General features: G+C 32.9%; 1 protein-coding gene across 1 annotated transcript; it reads left to right on the forward strand.

The window, feature by feature from the left end:
* Positions 1 to 6,882: 6,882 nt before the first annotated feature.
* LOC139502195 (cysteine proteinase 1-like) lies at positions 6,883 to 24,364 on the forward strand. The gene is made up of 11 exons (XM_071291621.1): positions 6,883 to 7,007; positions 9,699 to 9,740; positions 10,757 to 10,870; positions 15,394 to 15,501; positions 16,198 to 16,283; positions 17,035 to 17,062; positions 17,909 to 18,013; positions 22,065 to 22,131; positions 22,514 to 22,738; positions 23,382 to 23,514; positions 24,048 to 24,364. The coding sequence occupies exons 1-11, from the start codon at positions 6,955 to 6,957 to the stop codon at positions 24,230 to 24,232; spliced, it is 1,146 nt and encodes a 381-aa protein (XP_071147722.1). The 5' UTR covers positions 6,883 to 6,954; the 3' UTR covers positions 24,233 to 24,364.
* Positions 24,365 to 24,809: the final 445 nt, after the last annotated feature.

A 24,809-nucleotide genomic window follows, 5' to 3' on the forward strand; every position in this document is an offset into this window, starting at 1 on the left:
GAAGGTCTTTTCACCTCGATAATAAAGAATATATTTAGACAAACGGTGTTAGAAAATGTCATTCACTCTTGGTTAATGTAATTTGTAATTTCAAACTGATATAAAAAAAAAATGAGAATTCTAGATACTTTTTCATAGGATTTTTCTGAATTAGACTACTTCCGGTAAAATACAGTCATTTCCGGTTGACCTAATAAATTGTGAAATGTTTACAACCGAATGCAGAAGACTTAATTGTTTTATAAAGAACAAGTAATGAATTTTTTCACAGGTCAAACTCTAGAACGTCAAATTGACCTTTGACCTGACCTTAATTTTAATGTCATCGGTCAGTGATCTCAAATCGAAGGCAACCAGGTAATTCACTTTTATGATTGCAGAGTAATACTGATTTCAAATTCATAAGGGGAGAAAACTCCTATGAAGGTTGACCAAAAAACTTTGACTTAAACGAGGTGAAGTTGCGCCCTATTGTAAACTTTTATTTGGCAAACCGTGTAACACTTATCAATTCAAAAGTTTAAAAAGTTTTGAAATTTTAGATTTTTGGAATTTTGGTCAAATTGAAAGTTTTAAAATACCAATATTCCGAACTTTTAAAAAATGTGTTGAAATTTTAAAATTTTAAAATTCTAAAGATCGTCTTTAGATTTGATAGTTTGGATATTTGATCAAACTTTGACATAACATGCAGTTATTATTATTTCGCTTTTTGGAATTTTGATTTTCAAAATTTTTGATGAAGATATAAAAAAAGAAAAGGGGGAAACGAGGGCTACCTATATAAAGTGCGAAACGAAATAGAAACGAATGAAACAAAATGCAATGAACAGTTACTGTTACTTAAACATTAATGTATAAAATAAAACCAGAGGCAGACAATTGTAAGAGGTGAAAAATTGGAAAACAAAATAAATATTTTTCAAAAGCGAAGAATTAATTTTTAATGGGTATAGATCCATTTTTTTAAATACTAGTAAAGGATTTCGCATTTTTTTTTCATAAATGAACTTTATCATACATGTATACTTAACAGACAAAAGAATACAAATATGGGGTCACCGTTCATTTAAACTCATGATCTACCTTGAAAAGACGCATCCCTTTGTGTTAAGGCACTTTTTTGGTAGAGCTAATAGGAGACATAGAGGTAAAGAAAATAACTAAATTACAGAAATCGCTTAAATTTTACATTTGTTTAGTTTAAGTACAGCTAATTTGAAGAAAAAAAAATAATGAAAAATATAGGTCACCTAATTTCTATGAACATTTTGAAAGCAGATATGAAGTATCGGGAATTGATTTAGACAGCAACCAAATTGAACAACAATCAAAACAATGTTAACTAACACTTTTAAAGTTCAACCTACGGTCTTCTACAATTGACATGCCATAACAATAAAATTGTTTAATCCTCCCAAGTCTAGCTATGATATATGTGTATTGGAATTTATAAGCATATGTAAGTGGTGAGATTTTAATAAAATATCTAATCTGAATCTGAATCTATAAAGAATAGTTGTGAATACTTCTTATTAGCAAAAGCTTAATTTAAACTAGATAATACTTTTAAAAAAATGAACAGGTTTAAGAAAAAACTGTCCCAAGTCAGAGCATCTTCGCTAGCCAAGGGTTACGATTCACTCCCGCTCTCTGCCGGCCTTTGTTAGTCTTGAATATTTTTTGTTTGGTTTAAAAAATTTTATGTTAAGGAGTTTAGTATGACGTTCATTTTCACTGAACTAGTATACATTTTCATGGGGCAAGCTGATGCCAATCTCCGGGTGCTGGATTTTCTCGCTGTGTTGAAGACTTATATTGGAGGTCTTCGGCTGTTTTTTGTTTTGTTTAGTCGGGTTGTTGTCTCTTTGACACATTTCCCATTTCCATTCTCAATTTCATTTGAGCGCCAATAACGTATGATACCACCACGTGAAGTGATTAACAATATAAATGATATTAGGTCAATGTCAGAAAAATATAAACTTTTTTGTATGAGGCTGAGAAACTGGGGAAGGGCGAGGTTCTACCGAGCACTTCCCCAGTTTTGTGCCGAGTACAAAAAAGTTATTATTTTTCTGACATTTGAACTATTTTGCTTTTACTGCAACTTAAATTGATACATTGATAGCTATTTAAATTGTTAATTCAATTTCAAACTTATTATCAACCCTTTATGAACCTCTGTATGTAGGAAAAGTGTTCCATGATGACATTGACATTGCATAAAATATAGCTGTGTTAGGAAATAAACACAACATGAAATTATGCAAACTTCAAACATTGAATGTTCAAAAATCTTTTAAGGTTTTTGTAAAGTTCTCAGACTGATCTAAATAAAACATGCGACCATTATTATCTGTATTGTTAATTTTGTGATTTATGTATCTAGAGATAATAAATTTAATAGAAATTCACGCTTTTGAGTTTTCAAACCAATGTTATGCTATTGAATATACATTTAGGATATTGTTAATATACTAATTATCTGTAATCTAAATATGTGTCAAACATTACACTTTATATTTTTGGATAAAGGTGATCATGTGCATTATCATTAAATTAAATATTAAATGTGTGGTTATCAAGGTCTATGTCCTGAACAAATAATCGATGTTAAACTTTACCGTATTTATACCTACAAGCTACCTACAAGTTACCTACATGTATATTGTTGATTGTTGCGTACAAAATTAATGCACTATGTCACACAGGGCCTAAGTTTGGTGATGTTACATCTTAAAGTCGATCCGAATTATTTTTTTGCCGGTGCTTGGGCCGTCATAAACTTGCAATGAGTTGATCTAGTGTTTTGCTCCGTTTTAAAGGCCTTACTGTAAATTTGAAAAAAAACCCAGCAATATAAGGGGTGTTGCTAAACGGCGGAAACGGAATACGGAACGGAAACGGAAAACGGAACAGAAAGAATTGACATCTTTTCATTGTGGTTATTTTATCTACATGGGATTGTATTATATAGTATAACACGTGTTAACAAGAAAGAACAAAACGGAAGAATAAATTCAAAATACAAGATTTTAAAGCATAAAGTTTTGAAATAATAAGCAGGGGATGATGAGACTATGTTTTTGAAATATTTGATAAGGTCATGGCACTCATGAATACGTTGTTCATGCGATTTAGAAAAATAGTCTCTTCGATTTTTCTAATTTAAAAAAAATGTTGGGTAAATGTCAATAAGGTAGTAACCAGGGGCGGATCCAGCCATTTTAAAGGGGGGGTTACAACTATATGTCCCCATTCAAATGCATTGATCGTCCCCCCCCAGGAATACCCCCACCCCACAACCCCCCACCCACCCCTTGGATCCGCCACTGTAGTAACACAAAAAACTCTACATACGGCTTAACAGATTGACATTGGCCACGATTCTATACATAGGTTGTTAAGTAATAAATATTTTTTGTTTTTTTTACTTGCCTCGAATCAAGATTAGTGATGTGGTGTATCTTGTTGCGTTGTTCTGAATTGGTGATTTTCGTTGTATCTTTTCTTATATAATGGAAAGAAAACGTAAAAGAAACCTTATGATCCTAATGGGACAAAAATGTATGGACAGCAACCGATAAGGAAACCCGGGAACTAGAATAAAAACTTGGATACACTTTATATTAATGTAAAAATTGACAAAATCACTCACTATACAAAGCCTTTCTCATCCAATTACAATACTGACGTATGCAGTTTCGGGTATTAACGTCAAAAAAGCAAATACATTTCCTCGAATTTAAAATCAATAAATACAAATTGATGTGGAACAAGTGGCGTGAAGTTAGTTGGGCCAAGTTAGTAGACTACATTGATATAAGTTTTGCACAGTGCTCTTACCAAGTTAGTCGTAGTCATGACCTAGGGTTTTCAAAATCAAATTGTCCACACTGCTTTTATTATCATGCCGCATATTATTCTTCTCTCTTTCAAGTAGCGGTGAATTTGATTTCATAATATTACAATTGAAAATAGTGTCACTCATTCAGTATGTTGTTTTACTATATAGTTTAGAAAACATTAAAAGAAAGGCGAAAGATAGCAAAAGAACATTCAAACTCAAAAGTCGGAAATAAACTGACAAGACCATGACTAAAAAAGACCAAAAAGACCAAAAGACAAACAGACAAACGAACAAACAATAGTACACAAAACACAACATATAAACTAAAGGCTGAGAAACACGAGCCCCACCAAAAACTTAGGGTTATCTCAGTTGCTCCGGGAGGGTAAAGGTGTCAGACCACCAATTACTCCCTCCAATTTAGAACTTTGACACAAAATAGTGCTTTTGATGTCATTGTTTACTTAAACTAACCAACAAATTTGCAGAAATAAAACTTTTGGTGAAAGGGAAATATATTTAGACTATTTTGAGCCAAAATTCACTTGCCTATGAGTTTGCATTAAAAATTCAGGATTAATGCGCTACATAGTACACTAATTTAAGATTTCCAGAAAACCGGGAGTTATTTTGGTAGTACCTGTCTTTTCAAGTTCAGAAATTTGTTACAAGACTTTAAACATTAGTTGAAAATTGGCATGTAGAAAGGTGATACATGTACAATTCAGGATATACCTAGTTTCCTGGAAGTTAAACTTAAGGTAAAATATTTAGAAAGCTGTGAAAATTGCAAAATTTGATTGAACAGATAGGGATTTTTAATTGGTGGTCTGACACCTAAACAGATCCAGATTCACACGTGACACCCGTCATCATAGTAATGATTTTATATACATTCACACTAAAGGAAAGTTACTTTTATTGGTAGTTTTTTTTTTTTTAAGATTTTGATGCTATGTCACGACAACTGAAAACGGGACTATTTTCAAAATATAACATGCCGGTATAATCCTTATCGATGTTTTTGGTGCAATCATTGATAATAGGACATAGTTGCTACTGCAATATTTACGAAAAGCATTGATGATTTTGATTTAATAATAATCAAGCCGGTTACGCACTATGTTGGTGCATACTATATGTTAGAGTATCTTGCAGATAATGCATGTTTGAGATACTTAGCGGGCTTTTCTCTTCAATTGGCGTCTGTCGTCCGTTTTCCAAATATCTTCTCAGAGACTACTGGGTCAAATGTTACGGAACACATGTATTTTAGGAAGTCGTTCAACAGTTTTGGTTAAATTTTGCAACATTTATCATTGGTGTATCTAGTTTCAAAAGTGTCATGGATAATCAGGTTCCGTCCAGCCAAGATAGCAGGCATGGATAAAATCAAAACATAGGAATAAAATGCAAGTGCTCTCTTGTGAAAAACTTATTTAGAAGGTTGAGCTCTACCTAATGTCATTCACGTCAAAAAGATCAAGTGATTTCTTATATGAGCTATCGCCTTTAGGAAACTTAAAGTAAACCACTAATTCATCGATCGCCCCGTTGCTTTCTTTGTTAAATTCCTCAATTTCAAGCAGACACAACCCTTTTGTTTTAAGTTCAAATAAAGTGACAATCATTGAATGTCAAAGCAACACTTCATGGTGTCTTGCACTGAAAAGATCAACACACCTTTAATGACATATAAGAAAGAACAGGTTTCTGGAAGTTGGAAGAATGTACCAAAACAGTTAATCAGATCTGACAAACAGGCAAAATATACCCTCTTCATAAAATTTGGTGCAGTTTTTTTTTTAATATTCAAAATTATAAGTCAAAAAGTTTTTCCCTCTAGTGCACGTGGTTTTGGTAAAAACTAAAGAAGGTAAAGAAAGTTTTATCATGAACTATTCAAGCCTATAATGTTGGAGACGGTTCCCATTGTTTAAGATGCATATGCATATAGACCAAGATGAACTGCACGTGCTCTTTGGAGCCTCTTGCCTTTTTTTAAAAACTGTTATGTATTTTCAAAACTGTTTGATTTTTCTTTGATACCTAGCTCCTATTCTTATGTCAACATACTTGTTGCGTGATTTCGTTACTGTTTCTCGTATTTCTTTCCAGTTACCCCCTTAAATTCCGTCAAAATTATTTTTTTCTTTCAGTTTCCGTTTTCGTTCCGTTTTCCGTTTCCGCCGTTTAGCAACACCCCAATATAAGTGCTGTTCTTTTGATTTTGTGTGTTATTGCTGTTTATTAATTAATTGTGTGTCATGGATCATGGATACCCATTTTCCTTTGTTTTGAAGAACTGTTTGTATCGGCACAAGAAGTTTGAGTGCCAATAGAGAATCACAGTAGAACCCTAGTCAATTTGAGAGGAGCCGAGCGCAGTGCCACGTGTAGTGTTCGAAATGACATCCTTAGGCTAGTGATACAGTAGAAAACTATTTTAACCTCTCGGCCACTGTGGTCCTTATAAAGTAAGAAGATATTAGTACACCAATGAAACATGATAAGCCGGAAAGAGACGGACAAGTCAATATGCCAAAACCCTACACAGGAAATTTAAAAATGGGCATTAATAACCTCAACAAAAAAGTGACATCACCTGGCCATGCGGTCATAAACATTTCGAGCTCGATTATCGTACTTAAGGCTCAGAAATCAACTAAACAAACTAATGCTATTTAGAGTGAAATAAAGCTGAGTACTGGGTAAAGTTTTATGACCGAGAGCCCTGATCTGTAATCTTGAATTTCCTTGACATTGATATAGAACTTCATAAGAGCGTTTTGTTCCCCTTCTTTAGTCGCATTTTTATCATCATTTTATTAATTGATTCGAATGCAATAAATGTTACTAAACTGCAATGTTTTTTTTGTTGTTGCACAAATTACCTATATATCACACACATCATGCTTGTGTAGTGTTATTAAGGCTTATATATGCTATAATATATTAAAAGTTTCATTAGTTTTAACGCTAAAAGTGATTTGATAACACCTTAAGTTAAACAAAGTCCACACTATTTGATTACAATAATGTATGATATCATAGATAATACGACATAGAATATTTACGGTAGTGATACTGTTATAGCCACCATGGTGTCGTTGTGCGGAATTTTGGTCCTTGTATTGGTAAATTCTGTACTAAGGTAAGTTTTTGAAAATTGAAATAAGTATAAACTTAACATATTTATGTTTTTCTAGTGATGTCTGCTGTAAAAAAAAAATAAATAAATAGATATTGTATCTGTTTTTAATACTTTATGTATATGAATAAAAATAGATGTGGGATAACTTGACATCAAAGAGACAGCAATTCAGTGACACATATAAAAAAAGACATTTGAGGTCAACTAGATATTTTGAACATACGACTTAAAATTTACATGTACATGTATGTCCATACAATATATTAAGACCTATATCGCCTCCAAATATAGGAAAATATAAAATACACTCAATAAAGCAAAATTTCCAAAATATTAAGATTGATTGATTGTAGGCGTTCAATACAATTTTCGACCTTCTCGGCTATATCATTGTTTGTACACAAATGAGGCCGTTAGTTTTCTCAGTTGAATTGTTTTACATTGTCATTTGCTCATTGTTGAAAGCGGTACGGTGACCTATAGTTGTTAATACCTGTATCATATTGGTCTCTTGTGGAGAGTTGTTTAATTGGCAATCATATCACATCTTCTTTTTATATGTACGAGAATGGTGAGAGATTCTTGGTGCTATAAAGAAATTACCGGAAATATAAATTTATAATAACATTAAGCTTTAAAATATACTAGAACACACCCGCGAAATCGCGGGCATTCAGAGTGTAGTTTTAAGTATGTAAAGTGTTGTTGGAAGAATTTTGTAAAATATTGAATGAATGGAGAATTTCTGCAAAAGTATCATAAGTCATAGGTTATTGGGGACAGGAATTTTTTTTTATCCCTCCTCCTTTATTTCCAAAATTCCGAATTTTCGGTTTTCTATCAATTTCAATATGAACATACATTTAGTATGATATATTATGACAATTTAAGTAAGGAGCCTGTAATTCAGGGTTGTCGTTTGTTGATGTGTTACACATGTTACATACTTGTTTTTCGTTCGTTTTTTGTACATAAATAAGGCCGCTAGTTTTCTCGTTTGCATTGTTTTACATTGTCATTTTGGGGCCTTTTGAAGCTGAGTATGCAGTATGGGCTTTGCTCGTTGTTGAAGGCCGTACGGTGACCTATAGTTGTTAATTTCTGTGTCATTTTGGTCTCTTGTGGAGAATTGTCTCAACATGGCAATCATACCACATCTTCTTTTTTTTTGTAATCAGTGAATTTTGTAAAAAATTAAATGATTGGAAAATTTCAGAAAAGGTATCAAAAGTTCACATGACTAATTTTAGCGCTTAATATCTGTATATTATGAAAATTCATTACTACAATGTATATAAATAAAGTGTATTTACTTTCAATTCTAAGTTTACTAATAGATCCATGGTGGTCATTGATATAGTATACAGACCCTCTCTATTTAATAAACTCTGTGACCGCCGTGGATATAGTAAACTTGAAAATGATAGCAGATAGAATTCTTTATAAATCAATTTTAGCCGTTGAATTTATAAATTAATTCTGGCCGTAGAATTTATAAATCAGTTCTAGCCGTAGAATTTGAAAAACAATTCTACCCGTAGAACTGTTCTAGTAGTAAAACTGACCAAAGATTTGGTCAGTTCTAGCTAGAACTGTCTAAAACTGTTCTAGGGTAGAACTGTCAGGATCAGTTCTAGCTACAACTGTCCAAATCAGTTCTAGGTAGAACTGACCAAATCAGTTCTAGCTAGAACAGTTCTAACCTAGAACTGACTAAAAGGTGTCAGGCTGACAGTTTTACATACTGTTCCAGAACAGTTCTCCTGACAGATTCTGACAGAATTTATGAGAGGTTACAACTGATCTCCACTGTATATAAATAAAGTGTATTTACTTTCAATTCTAAGTTTACTAATAGATCCATGGTGGTCATTGATATAGTATACATACCCTCTCTATTTGATAAACTCTGTGACCGCCGTGGATATAGTAAACTTGAAAATGATAGCAGATAGAATTCTGAAAATACACTTTATTTGTAGAATATGTATGTTCAAACGGTATACAGAAAAACGTAAACCGGAAGTCTAATCTGATTTAAAATTTCGTCCAATGACGGAACAATATCCGAATGCCTTTTTTCTCGTTTTTTCCCAAAATAACTCAATCTGAATAATCATATGAATGGATGACAAATGCGACTATGTACTGTACCTATAGGACACAGAGGCGTGCTGATTAATGTATTGTGGAAAGAAGAGAAGCGACACACAAAATGAGGTCTTCTCGTTTAATAGTATAGATATCAAGGCGGTCAGTTTTTATTGGTTGATGACACCGGAGTTCCTGTTAAAACACAGATTTTTTCAGACGTGCGAGGGCTTACCAGCTAGTCAAGGTCGTTAAACACCACCAGTTAGTCAATAGAAAAACGGAAAATTCTATTTAACTAAAATACATGTATGTGACGAACGCACCTGCAGCCACGAGCGGGGTTCGAACTCACAACTTCAGTTTTGACAGGTTAAATGAACTCCTACGTTCTTACTTAGACTACTCGGCCATCAGATTCCCGATTTATGGTCAAAGAAAATCTTCAACCGGTTCCTGACAAGCACGTTAACATTTAAAACACTGGTCAGCTAAAATGCCTTTGAAATTGTAGACTTGAAGTGTTTTTATAAATATTGTCAAAAATTAAAATGTAGATTTCTGCATGTATTTTAAAATATGTGTACATATTTTTCTTAGTTCATATCCAGAAGATGAAGAAGGAGCTAACAATCTCTTCCAGTAAGTAAAAATAGTAATTCAATTCATATGTAACGTATTTAGATTTCAAGTATTTCAGATCACAGATGAAAAAGGAGAGATCTTAAGGTGGTACCCAACACTTTCACTAAAATTAATTTGGCTCGTTTAATTTTCATAAAATTTTGTCAAAGTATTTACTTTGACCCTTTAACAAAAATATAAAAATTTCTAAAATTTAGAACCAACCGTTTTGTCAGAAAAATTACACTGGTTATATAGCAGTTTGACAAACACCAATTTTGATCATTGAGAAGCTTAATATTCCCTTCACAACACAACGTAATTAAAACGTTAAGCTGACATTACATAGTTATGTCCCTGTAGTGATAGGTACCACCTTAAAAAAGTGTTTTTGCGTACTGTCCAAGGAAATTCTAGTCTATTTAATAATAAGAGGAAAAATTGATATTATCACTTTAAACAGTACGAAAAATGACTCAGTCCAGTATATGCATACATTTATCTGCCATTTATTTATAATTATTTTTTTATTTTGATTTCATTTCTTGATATTTTTTAATTCAAGGACAAGACAATCAAGATACTCGAAAATACAATGCAATGGCGTCCTGTAATAACAGTTCCAAGTCCTTCTGTGTCAATTTATCAATGACATGTACGTGTCTTTATTCACACAACCGACTAACCATCGTAGAATTGTATAGGCTTAAACAAATTTCATCAACTTATTAATGTTACTTCGTATAATATTCTAGTAAAAAAAATTTATATAGACGAATTTTCTATAAAAAGCATTATGTCATTTGAACTGTTTCCTGGTACTGACTTTATTATATCGAGCATTCAGTTCGCCCTTGTCGTCTTGCTTTAAATGTGTATACAGAGTCAATTTCGTTTTCGCGATCAATCTTCTGTAAAATATTGCATGGTGTAAGAAATTCAAAATGGCAAATTTAATGATCCCAAATATATTTCTACATAATACATAGTAACTATTAGTGATTATAACACATTACATGTATGTCGCAATTTAGATCTTGGAAGCAGGAACACGGGAAAGAGTACAAATTGTTGGGTGAAGACTTTGGAAGATTTCAAATATTCAAGGATAATCTAAAGCTTATCAACAAATTAAATGGAATGTACAAGTAAGATAATAAATGCGTCTTTTATTGAAGAACCCAATGTCAAAGACCACGATATTTTTATAATTACATACGACAATTTTGCTACGGCATGTACTGCTGCTGTTATTGTTTTTGGTGAGTTGAGAATAGAAATATGGTTTCTACAGGTCTCCCAGATCGACAATAAAACTCTTGCTAAAGTCGTGTATCCATTTGGCTGTGCTGGAAGTATGCAATTTGACGCCACTTGTAGAGAGAGTGTCAGAGAGGGGTCTGGATGTTGCATTTAGCAAGGCAAAATTTCTGTCCTTACCCATTATACCCTCCTTTCAACTGGCAGTCTAAGTTCCCCCGACCTTTATCTCGAACGGCCACTATTACAAGACCTATCTATTGTATTTAGTTTAAAATTATTTTAATCACAAAAGAAGCAAAAAGGATTGAACACAAGTTTTGAAATATTATAACAACAAAAGTGACGTCCTCTCCCAATTATTGATCATTTGTTCTAGTCCTGAACATGTTTGAAATGTTCGTCACTGGACGCCAAGCAACGAACAACCATTAAATGTTATTGTTTCAATAACGGAGTAAGTATAATAAGGCTCCATTATGGCCTTCCCGGGCAACCCGAGAGTATGGTGTGTGTGCTGCTTTGAAATTATGTGTCAGTAACATTAACTTGACTGTCTGTATATGTTGCATATGCATATACATGTATCTATTTATTCTGTTCGCTTGTTGTCATAATATTTTAAGAAGTATTACTATAGTATTAATGAATGGGTGTTTTTTGTAATGGCCCTGTTACATGTCCAAGGTCTGTAATAATGGTCGAGAAAGTCTGTAATGGCCCGAGGCAACGCCGAGGGCCATTACAGACATCCGAGTCCATTATTACTGACCAAGGACATATAACAGGGCCATTATAAAAACACCAATTTCTTAATACATTTATTAACCAACTGAACAAAAGTATATGTGTTGCTACCAACTTGATGTACTCTCTTACTCTTTTAATGACAGTTTAGTTTGAAAAAAATAATTTGTACTTCACCATGATAAAGCTTTAAATATACCAAATATCCAAATAAAGTTGAAAGAAGTTATGTATTGAAAAACAGGATGAACAGTGATCCCTTTATAGATGGTTCTTTAATGTTGGTTGCTGGTTACTAAATAAAATAAAATACAAAAAGGTATTATACTCTTTACAACTTAATTTATTTAACTTTATTGAAAACCCTAACTGGGCTTAATACAGACAAACTGGGCATTAATACAGGGCCATTACAGAAAAAAGCAGGGCCATTACAGACAAACAGAGCCATTACAGAAAAACAGGGCCATTACAGAAAATATGTAATTTTTAATAAATAGTCATTTTTGGCAATAATTTACTTAGTTGGTTAATAAAAGACAATTAAACCGATAGTCATGCTTTATTATGATGTTCGATTGCTGCCTTTCCTTTTATTCCTATTGCATATCGAATACTATTTTACCTCCTATACATTTCCAGGAATATGATTGGTTAAAAGCGTCCGCGTGCAAACCGTGTATATTTGATATTAGGTTAGTATGGAGGCGGGGCTTATCTCATACACGGTTCGTAGTGGAGTTACTTCCCTTTATATACCTTATTAGGTAAGAAGGGGGCGGAGCTTATTTCATACACGGTTAGTAATGGTGTTATGTCCCTTTATAAAAAACAAAACGGTACTGAGAAAAAATCTTAAAAGATCCAACAGACGAAGAAATTGATGACTAAGATTGAAACAAATTCATAAAACACATTTAAACCTTACAAGTCGTTATTGTTGGCATCTGTTTTTGTAGGATTAATGGAAGTATTTTCTTAGTGCTAACAGTATTGAAGACTAGTCTTCTACTTCTACTATGTAATGACCGCCTTCAACACGTTGAAGTTTACGTCACTTGTACTGCGCATTGCTTTGTGAAGACATATATACAGTGAAATATACAAATTTGTGATAATAAACAAAACAAAAATTTTTTACATAGTGGTAGTGCATATTTTTAATTTATTATTTTTAAAATATTAAGATAAAACTATTTACACATGATGAATTTATGGGCTGTAGGTGTAGTTTGAGACGGCTACTTTGAACGACTCTATAGAGTCGCTCATAACAATACTCAGGGGAAGGCTGTTCCAGATTTTAATTGTGCGTGGGAAAAATGATTGTTGTCTTATTTGTGTTCTGCAGGATGGAATTTGGTATGAGAGTGTGTGCATGTTCCTGGACTGTCTGAGCGGTTGAATTAATCTGTCTGTTTTTGTGATTGCAATGAGATGATATGTAATTTTATAGAACATGACCAGGCGTGCATCTGTTCTTCTGTTAGCAAGGTCTCTCCATTTTAAATGATCTAGCATGTCACTAACGCTTGAGGTGTTTCTGTGTCGGTTAGTGACATATCTAGCAGCCCTTCTTTGTACCTTTTCTATTTTGTTAATATCCTCAGTAAAGTAAGGGTCCCAAACTGAACAGGCATATTCTAGTGATGGTCTGACTAAAGATTTATATGCCTGTTCCTTTACTGAGGTGGAACTGATGTTAAGATTCCTTCGAAGAAAACCTAGAGTGCTGTTGGCTTTATTGCAGATGTTGTTTATGTGACTGTGCCATTTTAGGTCGGATTGAATTGTCACACCTAGGTATTTTGCCTTATCGACATGTTCAAGAATGTGGCCATGTAAAGTGTAATTATAAACGAATGGATTTTTATTTCGGCTGATGGACATGACATTACACTTGTCAGGATGAAAAGCCATTTTCCATGTATTTTCCCAAATGCCTAGTGTGTTGAGGTCTTTTTGAAGGGTTTCGCAATCACTGTTTGATTTTATTACCAGATATGCAATGGTGTCATCTGCAAATAGGCGTATGGTGGAATTTAGCCCAACTGGTATGTCGTTAATATAAAATAAAAACAGACTTGGGCCCAGAACAGATCCTTGAGGCACTCCGGACTTTACAGGGACATAGCCTGAAGTCTCGCCCTCTAGAATGACTGCTTGGGTACGACATGATAAGAAGCCCTGTATCCATGCATTTGTTTTCCCCTGTATCCCATAATAATTTAATTTGTGTGTTAACAAGTTATGACTGACTTTATCAAAAGCTTTGGAGAAATCCATTATAAGTACATCTGTTTGTTTTGAGTTTTCCATATTTTTAGTGACATCATCTACAAATTCCAAAAGTTGAGTTTCACAAGATCTGTTTTTTCGAAAGCCGTGTTGTAGGGGATACAGGATGTTATGTTTGTCTGCGGGTGTCATGGTTGCGCTAACTACAACATGTTCCATAAGTTTACAACATATACATGTCAAAGAAATAGGTCTTGTTCATTTTGAGAATCACTAGTCTTAAAGGGGCACTAGCTGTCAAATTCATTGTAACCGATTTGACTCAAATTCTCATATTTGGTTTATAACAATGTAAAACATTTATCCAAACTATCAAAAGTCTAAAATAAACAGTTTACAGAGCATGGGGTAGATAATGTATAGATTCGTTTCGTGTGTATTTTAGTCCAGACGCCATCTAATTAACTATCGATTTGACCTCAGATGACCATATAAGCGATGTAAACAAAAATAAAGATACGAATAGATTAAACCAACACGTGCAATTGCATTTTTATAGGTCTGTTTGATTTTATTTTATAGATTAAAAATAGATGTTTCTCATTGTTTTTAACCATATAAGAATGATTTTATGTGCATCGAATTAGTAATCAAATGATTTACCGTAGTTTCACTTTCATTGTTGACATTCTTTTTCTTTAAATAACCAGTACACGTACAATGCATGCGTTGTCAATCTCTAGCTAGGGGTTAACTTGAAGTTCACATGAATACCGGTTAGAATGATGATGACGTTTTCACTTGCAAGTGAATCAGTCAAAAATTATGTTTAATCGCTTATTTCAACAAAATTAAAGGAAATTGATTGCTAAAAGCAAATTACTATTTCATTATTCCAATTTGATTAATGATTGATCTAAAAAAAATCATACTTTATTTTTTTATATATATCGTAGCTAGTGCCCCTTTAATTTCACACGTTAAGATAGTCGGTAAGATAAATTCGTTACATAGTGTGCTAGTGACGTAATACGTTATATATGGGGTCAGTAAATTCCATATGGGGATTTGAGCTTCGCTCTCACCCCATATGGAATTTACTGACCGACCCCATATATACCGTATTAGGTCACTAGCACACTATGTAACTAATATTATAGCATTATGTACCTAATAAGGAATATAAAGGGATGTTACTCTACTATTAACCGTGTATTAGATAAGCCCAGCCTCCCTACTAACCTAATATCAAATATACACGGTTTGCACGCGCACGCTTTTAACCAATCATATTCCTGGAAATGTATAGGAGGTAAGATAATAAGCATTACGTGCCAGAATACGAAAGAAACTAGAAAATAAAAAGAGTTATAAGAAAATAGTTCTTGATTTCACGACATTAAATAATAAAACATTTTTTTTTCAGAGGGAAGATGACATTTGCTGCAAACAAATTTGCAGACATGGATCCAAAAGAATTTCAAAGTAAAATATTGATGCCAAAACGTAGAGCACCAACATTTGAATCATCTAGGTATAACAACATTTGCTGTTATAAGTAGAAATTTTTGGTTCGATACACTGTTATTTCTACTTTTTTCTATCTGGTTGGGGAGTCAAACAATAGAAAGTTAAATCCCATTGCTGAAAGTACATGTAAGTACAATTGCAGTGATCAAATATTGATAAGAGAGAAAAAATAAAAACCATGCGCTTAACATGAAAACATGATTAACTTGATGAGTTTCAACATAATACGTCAAAATTTTATCGAAACAATCACAACACAACAAGGGGTTCCAACTATATGCTCCAATTTAAATTAATCGTCCAAAAGGGGGGGGGGGTGTTCTTTCCCCGGACCCTCCTGAATCCGCTACTGTTGTAATCTTCAAAATAGACTAGTTCTCTCCCTTACAACATACCGGTATCTGTGACATCCTTGTTGAGCCGCACATATAAAGGACATGGAACCAGTCTAACTTTAAAATATATCCACCAACAATGAGCGGGAGTGTACATGTACTAAGGTGCCAATAGTTTGGAGTACATCGTACAATAATACAGTTGATTAAGATCTCAACAGAGCTTAATATGTTTGCTGTGTTAATTTGTACATATCATGTACGACTCTAAATAAAATTTACTTACTTCTACTTACTAACTTAAAGCTTTTTAAAACTAAATACCTTCTCACAAAGTCTTTTTTTTTTTTTATATATATTTGCAGATATATTAAGTCCACAGTCAACGATCCACTACCAGATTCATTTGACTGGGTTCCCAAAAATATGGTTACATCTGTTAAAGACCAAGGTATATTATCATCAAACAATTACTTTGAAAGATACATGTTAACATCTCCGGGTGCGATATTTTATCGCTGTGGTTACCTTGGGCTGTTTTCTGCGCTTTGTTCGAGTTGTAACTTGTCTCTTTGAAACATTAATTTCTATTCTCAATTTTATGTCACCATTTTCAAACAGATCTGATACAATTTAAAAGTAGACAAATGTATGGAAACTGCAATTAATACCACATTCCTGTCAACACATACTATATATGACAGTCATATATCTGCAGCACCTTTATCATTGTGCTAATCTTATATTTCAGTGTACATATTCTTTATTGGTTTTGAGTTTTGTTTTTTGTTGTCTTTCGTTTCGCTTCGTTTTCGTTTTCACATGAGTTGTAACATCCGTTGACGCTTAAAGTTGTGTTGCTTCGATAATTATTCGCTCTTTTTGTTATACACTTCTACCATTCGTTTCAACTCGGCCGATTCCGAGAGTAGCGGATTCTACCGAGGATTGCCGAATGATACTTCTACAACAATAACAATACTGATGGGTACTTTCATCGACACTTTACTTCAATTTCAACAGATTTACATACTATCTTAAGAGTCTAAATGTGAACATGTTCATTCAAAGTAGCCAATACTAACATCGAACACATAAATTGAAACTAAGAAAAACAAAGTTTGCCATTTTGTTTTTCAAATAAAATTAAGCTAAATTTTAATATGATAATAACTGATTTAAAAAAAAAAATCATATTTCAGGAGCTGCCGGTTCATGTTGGGCATTCAGGTAATCAGTTACAATTTAGTTTTTAATTTCCTCTCTGTATAATTGCAAGAAAGCTTTGTAGAACTTGATATTCTAAGAGGTTTTTAAAAATGACAAATGAAGAAAAAAGTATATCCAAATGGCAAGTTACTTTCCTCTCAACTCTCTCAACGTTATCATCTTTGTAATAGGACTGAAGAAAAAAAATGGGAAATGTGCCAAAGAGACATCAACCCGATCAAAGAACAGAAAACATCGTAAGGCAACCAATGGACCGTCAACGCAGTGAGAAAATCCCGCACCCGGATGTTGGCCTCAGGTGGCTCATTACCAATATTATATTCCAGTTAGGCGAGATGGACGCTATACTAAACCATGAAGCATGTAAATGAACCAAAAAAAAAAAAAATAAAAAAAAAATACACACACACAAGGCTGACAAAATATATTTAAAAGTGATATTATCTTTTTATGACCTCATTTTAAAATATATTCATATATAAGTGACATATCCTGGAATGGTGAGGTAATTAGTCACACAGCTACAGTAGAAAATATAAATCTTTGACAGTAAAATGCATTGAGTGTGTAGGTAAAGGTAATATCGTTGGTAAGCTTGCTTGCTTGCTAGTAGCTGAACTGTGAAATCATTTTAAGATTAGGTAAAATACCCTCCTTTAAGAGTATACTAGTCCAATAGATTAACCAATATATGTCTGTAGGACTAGACTACTCCGAAAGGAGGGTAGTATACCTAACCTAATAATGACTTCGCGATTCAGCTAACAAGCAAGCTTATCAAAGATTTTACCTTTACTTACACACTCAATGCATTCTGCTGTAATGAGTACAATAATAATATTTTAGTACTGTGGAGAATATAGAAGGTCAGTGGGCTATGGCGGGAAAACCATTGACAAACCTGTCTGTTGAACAAGTCGTAGACTGTGATGGAATGGAAGATATTCCGGGGTAAGTGTATTATTAGTTACATAGTGTGCTAGTGACCTAATACGGTATATATGGGGTCAGTAAATTCCATATGGGGTGAGAAACCTTTCTTCATTTGTTCTATTTATAGACCACCAAATTCCCCTCAGTCCTGGATAGATCTTTTTGAGGAAGAATTTAATGCAGCTATTTCAGAAAACAAAGAGATAATTTTAATGGGGGACTTTAATATTGACTTGATTAAAATAAAGAATAAAAAATGGATCAATTTCATAAACAATTTTAATCTTCAACAACAAATTTCCACTGCAACACGTATTTGTGACAAATCTGAAACTCTAATTGATCATATTTACACTACTAATCCTGAAAATATTGTCCATTGTCATGTACCTTCATATGCTTTAAGTGACCACTATCCTGTATGCTTAAATAGAAAAATCAATATAAAGATAAAAAAAGAAAATCATATCGAAATAAAGTATAGGTGTTTCAAAAAATTTAATGAAGATGCCTTTTGTACAGACTTACATCAAACCCCTTTTCATATTGTTGAAATGGAAGATGATATTGATATTGCTGTCGACAAATGGTATGAACTTTTTAATCAAGTTATAAACAAGCATGCACCAATGAAAACTAAAAGAGTAAAAACATTTAAACAAGCCGAATGGTTTAATGAAGAAATTAAAAACTCCATTCAATATAGGAATATGTATCATTCAAAAAAAGATTGGATAAACTTTAAAAAGTGGCGTAATAAAACAACGTCGTTAATATTTAATGCAAAAAAGGAATATTACCAAAACGCCATAACTAGTTCCAAAAATAGTAAAGAACTTTGGAATCATATTAAAGAGTTAAATCCAAAAGAGGATAATATTTTTCCACCTAAAATGCAGTATGAAAATCAAACGGTTTATAACAACCAAGATATTGTAAATACTCTTAATGTTCATTTTTCATCCGTAGCTGAAAAACTTATTGGAAATAATACTTCAGATATGGATTTTTCTATGCTACAAAATTTTACTAGTGAAAAATTAAAGAAAACTGAAAATTTTCATTTAAAACTCATTTCCATTGGAGAGGTGTGTTCTCAACTAAAACATCTTAATATTAATAAATCCGCAGGTTTAGATGGAATAGGTCCCAAATTTTTAAAGTTAAGTGCAGAAATAATATCCCCATCATTAACTTTTTTAATAAACAAAAGTATAACTTCAAATCGTTTTCCGCAAAAATTCAAACTTGCAAGAGTAACTGCTATACATAAAGGAGGACCAAGAGATATTCCCTCAAATTATCGTCCAATTTCTATTTTGAATACCATATCTAAAATTTTCGAAAGACATGTATGTACACAGTTATATGAATTCCTTAACAATAAAAAATTGTTACATATCGCCCAGTCAGGTTTCAGACAAGGTCATTCCTGCCAAACAGCGCTAACTAAACTAATTGACGAATGGTTAAAATATTTAGATAATGGAGAAATAGTTGGTACAGTGTTTTTAGATTTCAGTAAGGCTTTTGACCTTATTAACCATGCCATACTTCTAGAAAAGTTAAAATTTTATCATATCGGAAAACATATAATAGATTGGATAAAATCATATTTGTCTGACAGACAACAAGAAGTCCAATACGCTAACATTAAATCTGATAAATCGTTTGTAAAGTATGGAGTGCCTCAAGGTTCTATTTTAGGTCCGCTGTTATTTTTAATATATATAAATGATTTACCACTTCATGTTAAACAATCCAATATGGATTTATATGCTGATGATTCAACATTGCATTTTCATGATAAAAACATTGAAAAAATAAACAGCATATTGCAAAATGATTTAAATGCTATACAATCTTGGTGTAACAATAACAGTATGAAAATCAATGCACAAAAAACTAAGTGTATGAAATTGGGTTCAAAACAAAAACTTAAACAACTATCAGAATTATGTATTACCGTCAACGAAACATGTATTGAGAATGTCCATTCTTTCAAATTACTTGGAATAGACATTGATGAAAATTTAAGCTGGGAAGATCATGTTGATCGTATATGTAAAATTATCTCATCTAAAGTATCACTTTTATATAAAATTAAAGTATATTTGCCAATACACACAAGGCAACTATTTTATAATGCATATATTCTACCATATATAGACTATTGTAGTTCAGTTTGGGGAAATTTATTACAAAAAGATTCAGATAGAATCATAAAACTTCAAAAAAGAGTAGCAAGAATTATACTGGAATGCGATATTTCTATTCCATCTAATTTCATGTTTTCTTCTTTAAAATGGCTATCTTTTACCAAAAGAATAAAATACCAACAATCAATTCTAATGTATAAAATTGTAAATGGGCTAACACCTGATTACTTAGCAATACTAAATATTGATGATGTGCAACGCCACAACTTACGATCTGTCTCTAATAATGATCTTTTTGTTCCAAGACCAAATACAAATTTTTATAAAAAATCTTTTCATTATTCTGCAACCAAAGTATGGAATAATTTACCACTCGAAATAAAGAAATGTCCTAATGTGGAATTATTCAAGAAACATAGTTATAATCATTTTCTTGAAAATTATATGCAAGTCAACTAATTTGTTTTCCTCTAACAAAACTATATCAAATATTGTCATTTATTACCCTTTGTATATTTCAATGATTGAATTGTGTATATACTAGTAATATATATTGTAAATTAATGTATGAATATATGAATGTTAACTGTATGTATGTATTTTGTTTGAGGGCCTCAATGAAAATTAGACTATTTCTAATTGAGTTACCCTCTTTAAATAAAGAATTTATTATTATTGAGGGAGGGTAGGAGGGGTCCTGATCCCGAAATCCCGGGCTTAAAAACACCAGATCCCGAAATCCCGGGCATAAAAACACGAAATCCCGAGGTCCCAAAATTCAAAAAAAGAATTCCCGGATCCCGGAAGGGTCAATCCCGAAATCCCGAGCTTAAAAACACCCGATCCCGGAGTCCCGATAAAGGTCCTATCCCCCCTCATTATTATTATGAATCCCCATATGGAATTTACTGACCCCATATATACCGTATTACGTCACTAGCACACTATGTAACGAATTTATCTTACCGACTATCTCTTAACGTGTGAAATTAAGACTAGTGATTCTCAAAATGAGAAAGTCTACTAAGAAAATACTTCCATTGATCCTACAAAAACAGATGCCAACAATAACGACTTGTAAGGTTTAAATGTGTTTTATGAATTTTTTTCAATCTTAATCATCAATTTCTTCGTCTGTTGGAACTTTTAAGATTTTTTCTCAGTACCGTTTTGTTTTTTATAAAGGGACATAACACCTTTACTAACCGTGTATGAAATAAGCCCCGCCCCCTTCTTACCTAATAAGGAATATAAAGGGACGTAACTCCACTACTAACCGTGTATGAGATAAGCCCCGCCTCCCTACTAACCTAATATCAAATATACACGGTTTGCACGCGGACGCTTTTAACCAATCATATTCCTGGAAATGTATAGGAGGTAAGATAATAATTAATATTCTCAGTACTAGTTATCGGCTAGTCAACTCACGCATAATATAGGGGACATTTTTGGGATAGAATGATCAAGACCAGTCAACAAGTATCGAAAAATAATATTGAAAATATCTTAACATAAATCTGAAAAAGGATTATTTTGATAAACGCGGAAAAAAGAAAGTTGACAAAAAGTCAGTGGCAGCAAATCTCTAGACAATATTTCAATCTTTTATGAAATAACAGATAAACCTTTAATGTAATACTTGAACATGAAAAAACACAACGCAAAGGCAAAGTAACCCATCTCCCTGCAGTAAAAGACGGTATTTGTCAACAGTGTAAATTGAAAATATATGTTTATGATCCATGTCGAAGGCCGTACTTTTACCTTAAATGGTTTACTTTAACAAACTGTGACTTGGGACTTGGATGGAGTCTGAGAACTAGTCTCATGATTGACACTCATACTACATATTCTTTCACATACAGCTTTTAACAAATTGTGGATCTTGAATTTATTTATTTCCTCAGAAAGAATGCAGATTGTGGCGTATTTGGAGGCTGGCCATATCTAGCCTATCAGTATATCATCAAGGCAGTAAGTATTTATAATCATTTTAGGGGCTATCATTTGATTTTGATGGGGGGTCTAGGATGAAATTTGAAAAAGGCAGTACAGTAGTTTTGTGTTAAAAAAAAGAGTGAGGCTAGACAACAATTTATGTAAAAAAAAAGTCAGTATTAACTTCTATATTTTGCATTGTTACAATCCTGTTTAATGTTTTCCTTATTTACTCAATGCACATGTATCTTCAAAGGGTGGTTCGTCAACCTGGGCTACTATATTTCCTTCAATCGGCAAACCTCGACAGTTTCCGCAAGATTGTTAATTCTGCCGAAGTGTGCACGTGCTGGAGGTATTGACATTGATTTAAATAATCATGTGTATTTCCTCTTTATTTTACAATTTCTTATTTAAGGGTGGTCTGTCAACCTGGAGCGACTACCCATATTGCAGTGGTGACACAGCTGATAAACACCACCCTGAAGACAACTGTATGCCATGCCCTGCACCGGGATTTAACGCCTCGTTATGTGGGCCTCCTGTACCGTACTGTAACATGTCGCAGAGTTGTGTAGCTAAACTCAACAAGGACAAATTTGTGAATGGACTACAGTTGTCATCCTGGAAAGCTATTGATCAGGTGTGATGTTATAGAATTATCAAAATGACATGAAAATGAACATGCTATCACATCTCATCCATTTCAGGTTATAATAAGGGGATAGAAACTTATCATAATTAGAATGGTATACCTACGAATTGAAATATTTATACCACAAAAAGGAACTACTACGTACCTTATTTAGAAAAAAAGCACGCAATGCAACAATCATTAAATGTCTGAAATTTATAAGTGAAATCGACATGTAAAAAGTTGACGATCAGTCGATCACGTACTTTTTAAATTAATGTATAAAATGAGAATGAAAATGGGGAATATGTCAAAATGACAACAACCCGACCGCAGAGCAGAAAACAGCAGACGGCCACCAATGGGTCATCAGCGCAGAGATAACATCGAGCACCCGGAGATGGAACTCAACCAGCCTAAACAGAATTGCGTACTCTAGTTCAGTGAAAATGGACGTCATATTATCAAATACATATAAATAAACTAAAATTAAAAGAAACACAATTTGAAGACTAACAAATTAAAGGTCAAGTTATATTCTGCTGATTGTGGATTTTTGTATATTATATTAAGATACTGTTACGGTTTTACACTTCTATATCAGTTAAATAATACAAAAGCATAAAACGCATATTGTGTGTATACTTTTAAGAATGAGACCGTGGTAGCAGAACAGTTAATGAAGATTGGACCGCTGTCTATTGCAATTAATGCTGAATTGTTACAGTTATATCACAAAGGTGTATTCGAACCACACCATTGTGATCCCAAGAATCTTGATCATGGTAATTTATTAAACTGTTGAAACATTTTAGAATTCTAAATATATGACGGTTTTGATGAGGGTTCTTCAATTCTGTATTCTTTAATTTTTTACGCCATTTTTCTTTATTCTTTATAAATTTTGCCTAGTTTACATTTCTATTATATTTGAGCACACCAGTATTCTTTCTTCTTTGTTGTGTCGTTTTTTCTGTAGTACTGGCCCATTGATTCTTTCTTCGGTATATTCAAACCAAACCCTCAAATATAACATCAAGGATGTTCTCTTTGATACAAAGTGACCCGAATCTTATGTAGAAAATGGTGGATTAAACCTGGTTTTAAAGCTAGCTAAACCTCTCACTTGTGTGACAGTCGCATAAAATTCCATTATATTGACAGTGATGTTTGAACGAAACAACTAGACATAAATTAAAGTAAAAAAAAAACACTTTTAAATTAAATAAACCTATTAAGAATACTGAAAAAATTACGATTGAAAAAAAAATAATGGTTCTGTCTATACATGTATATATATTTATTTATTTATTTTCAGCTGTTTTATTGGTTGGCTTTGGCAAAGAAAAAACTTTGTTTGGAGAAAAATCATTTTGGAAAGTAAAGAATTCATGGGGACCAAAATGGGGACTAAACGGATATTTCCAGATAAAAAGAGATGTTGGCATGTGTGGAATAAACACACAAGTTACTACAGCTGTTCTTAGTCAGCCCAACAAATAATACAATGTTCTGGTTATTGGGATATAGAAATTCCGAACAATGTATATAAAATCTATTTTACACTGTTCTTTGCAAATAAATGTTCAAATTATGCATAATTTAAAAAAATATTAAATAGATTTATATAAGTTTTTTAAGGTTTAATTTCCATTATTTGTGTGTGACACTATTCTAATAGTGATACATAATTTAAAAACTGTCTCCTTTCTGTGTGTATTTAATTAACGAAGAATGATAAAAAAAAAAAAAGATGAATATTATTGAAGTATGTTTTTTATCGGATATGTTCTGTGTGTCGTAACTATAATCCCGTTCCCTTTCCACAAAGGTGGCCTACCTAATTAGACTATTTGCCAGGTTTTCAATAACATGAGCAACACGATGTGTGCCACATGTGGTGCAGGATCTGCTTACCCTTCCGGAGCACCCGAGATCACATCCAGTGTTTGGTTGGGTTCTAGTTGCTAAGTCTTAAGTTTTCTATGGTTCATCTTGTGTACTATTGTTTGTTTGTCTGTCTTTTTCTTTTTTAGACATGGCGCTGTCAGTTAATTTTCGATCTATGAGGTTGAATTAA

Source organism: Mytilus edulis, chromosome 13 (assembly GCF_963676685.1).
Source record: "Mytilus edulis chromosome 13, xbMytEdul2.2, whole genome shotgun sequence".
NCBI lineage: Eukaryota > Metazoa > Mollusca > Bivalvia > Mytilida > Mytilidae > Mytilus > Mytilus edulis.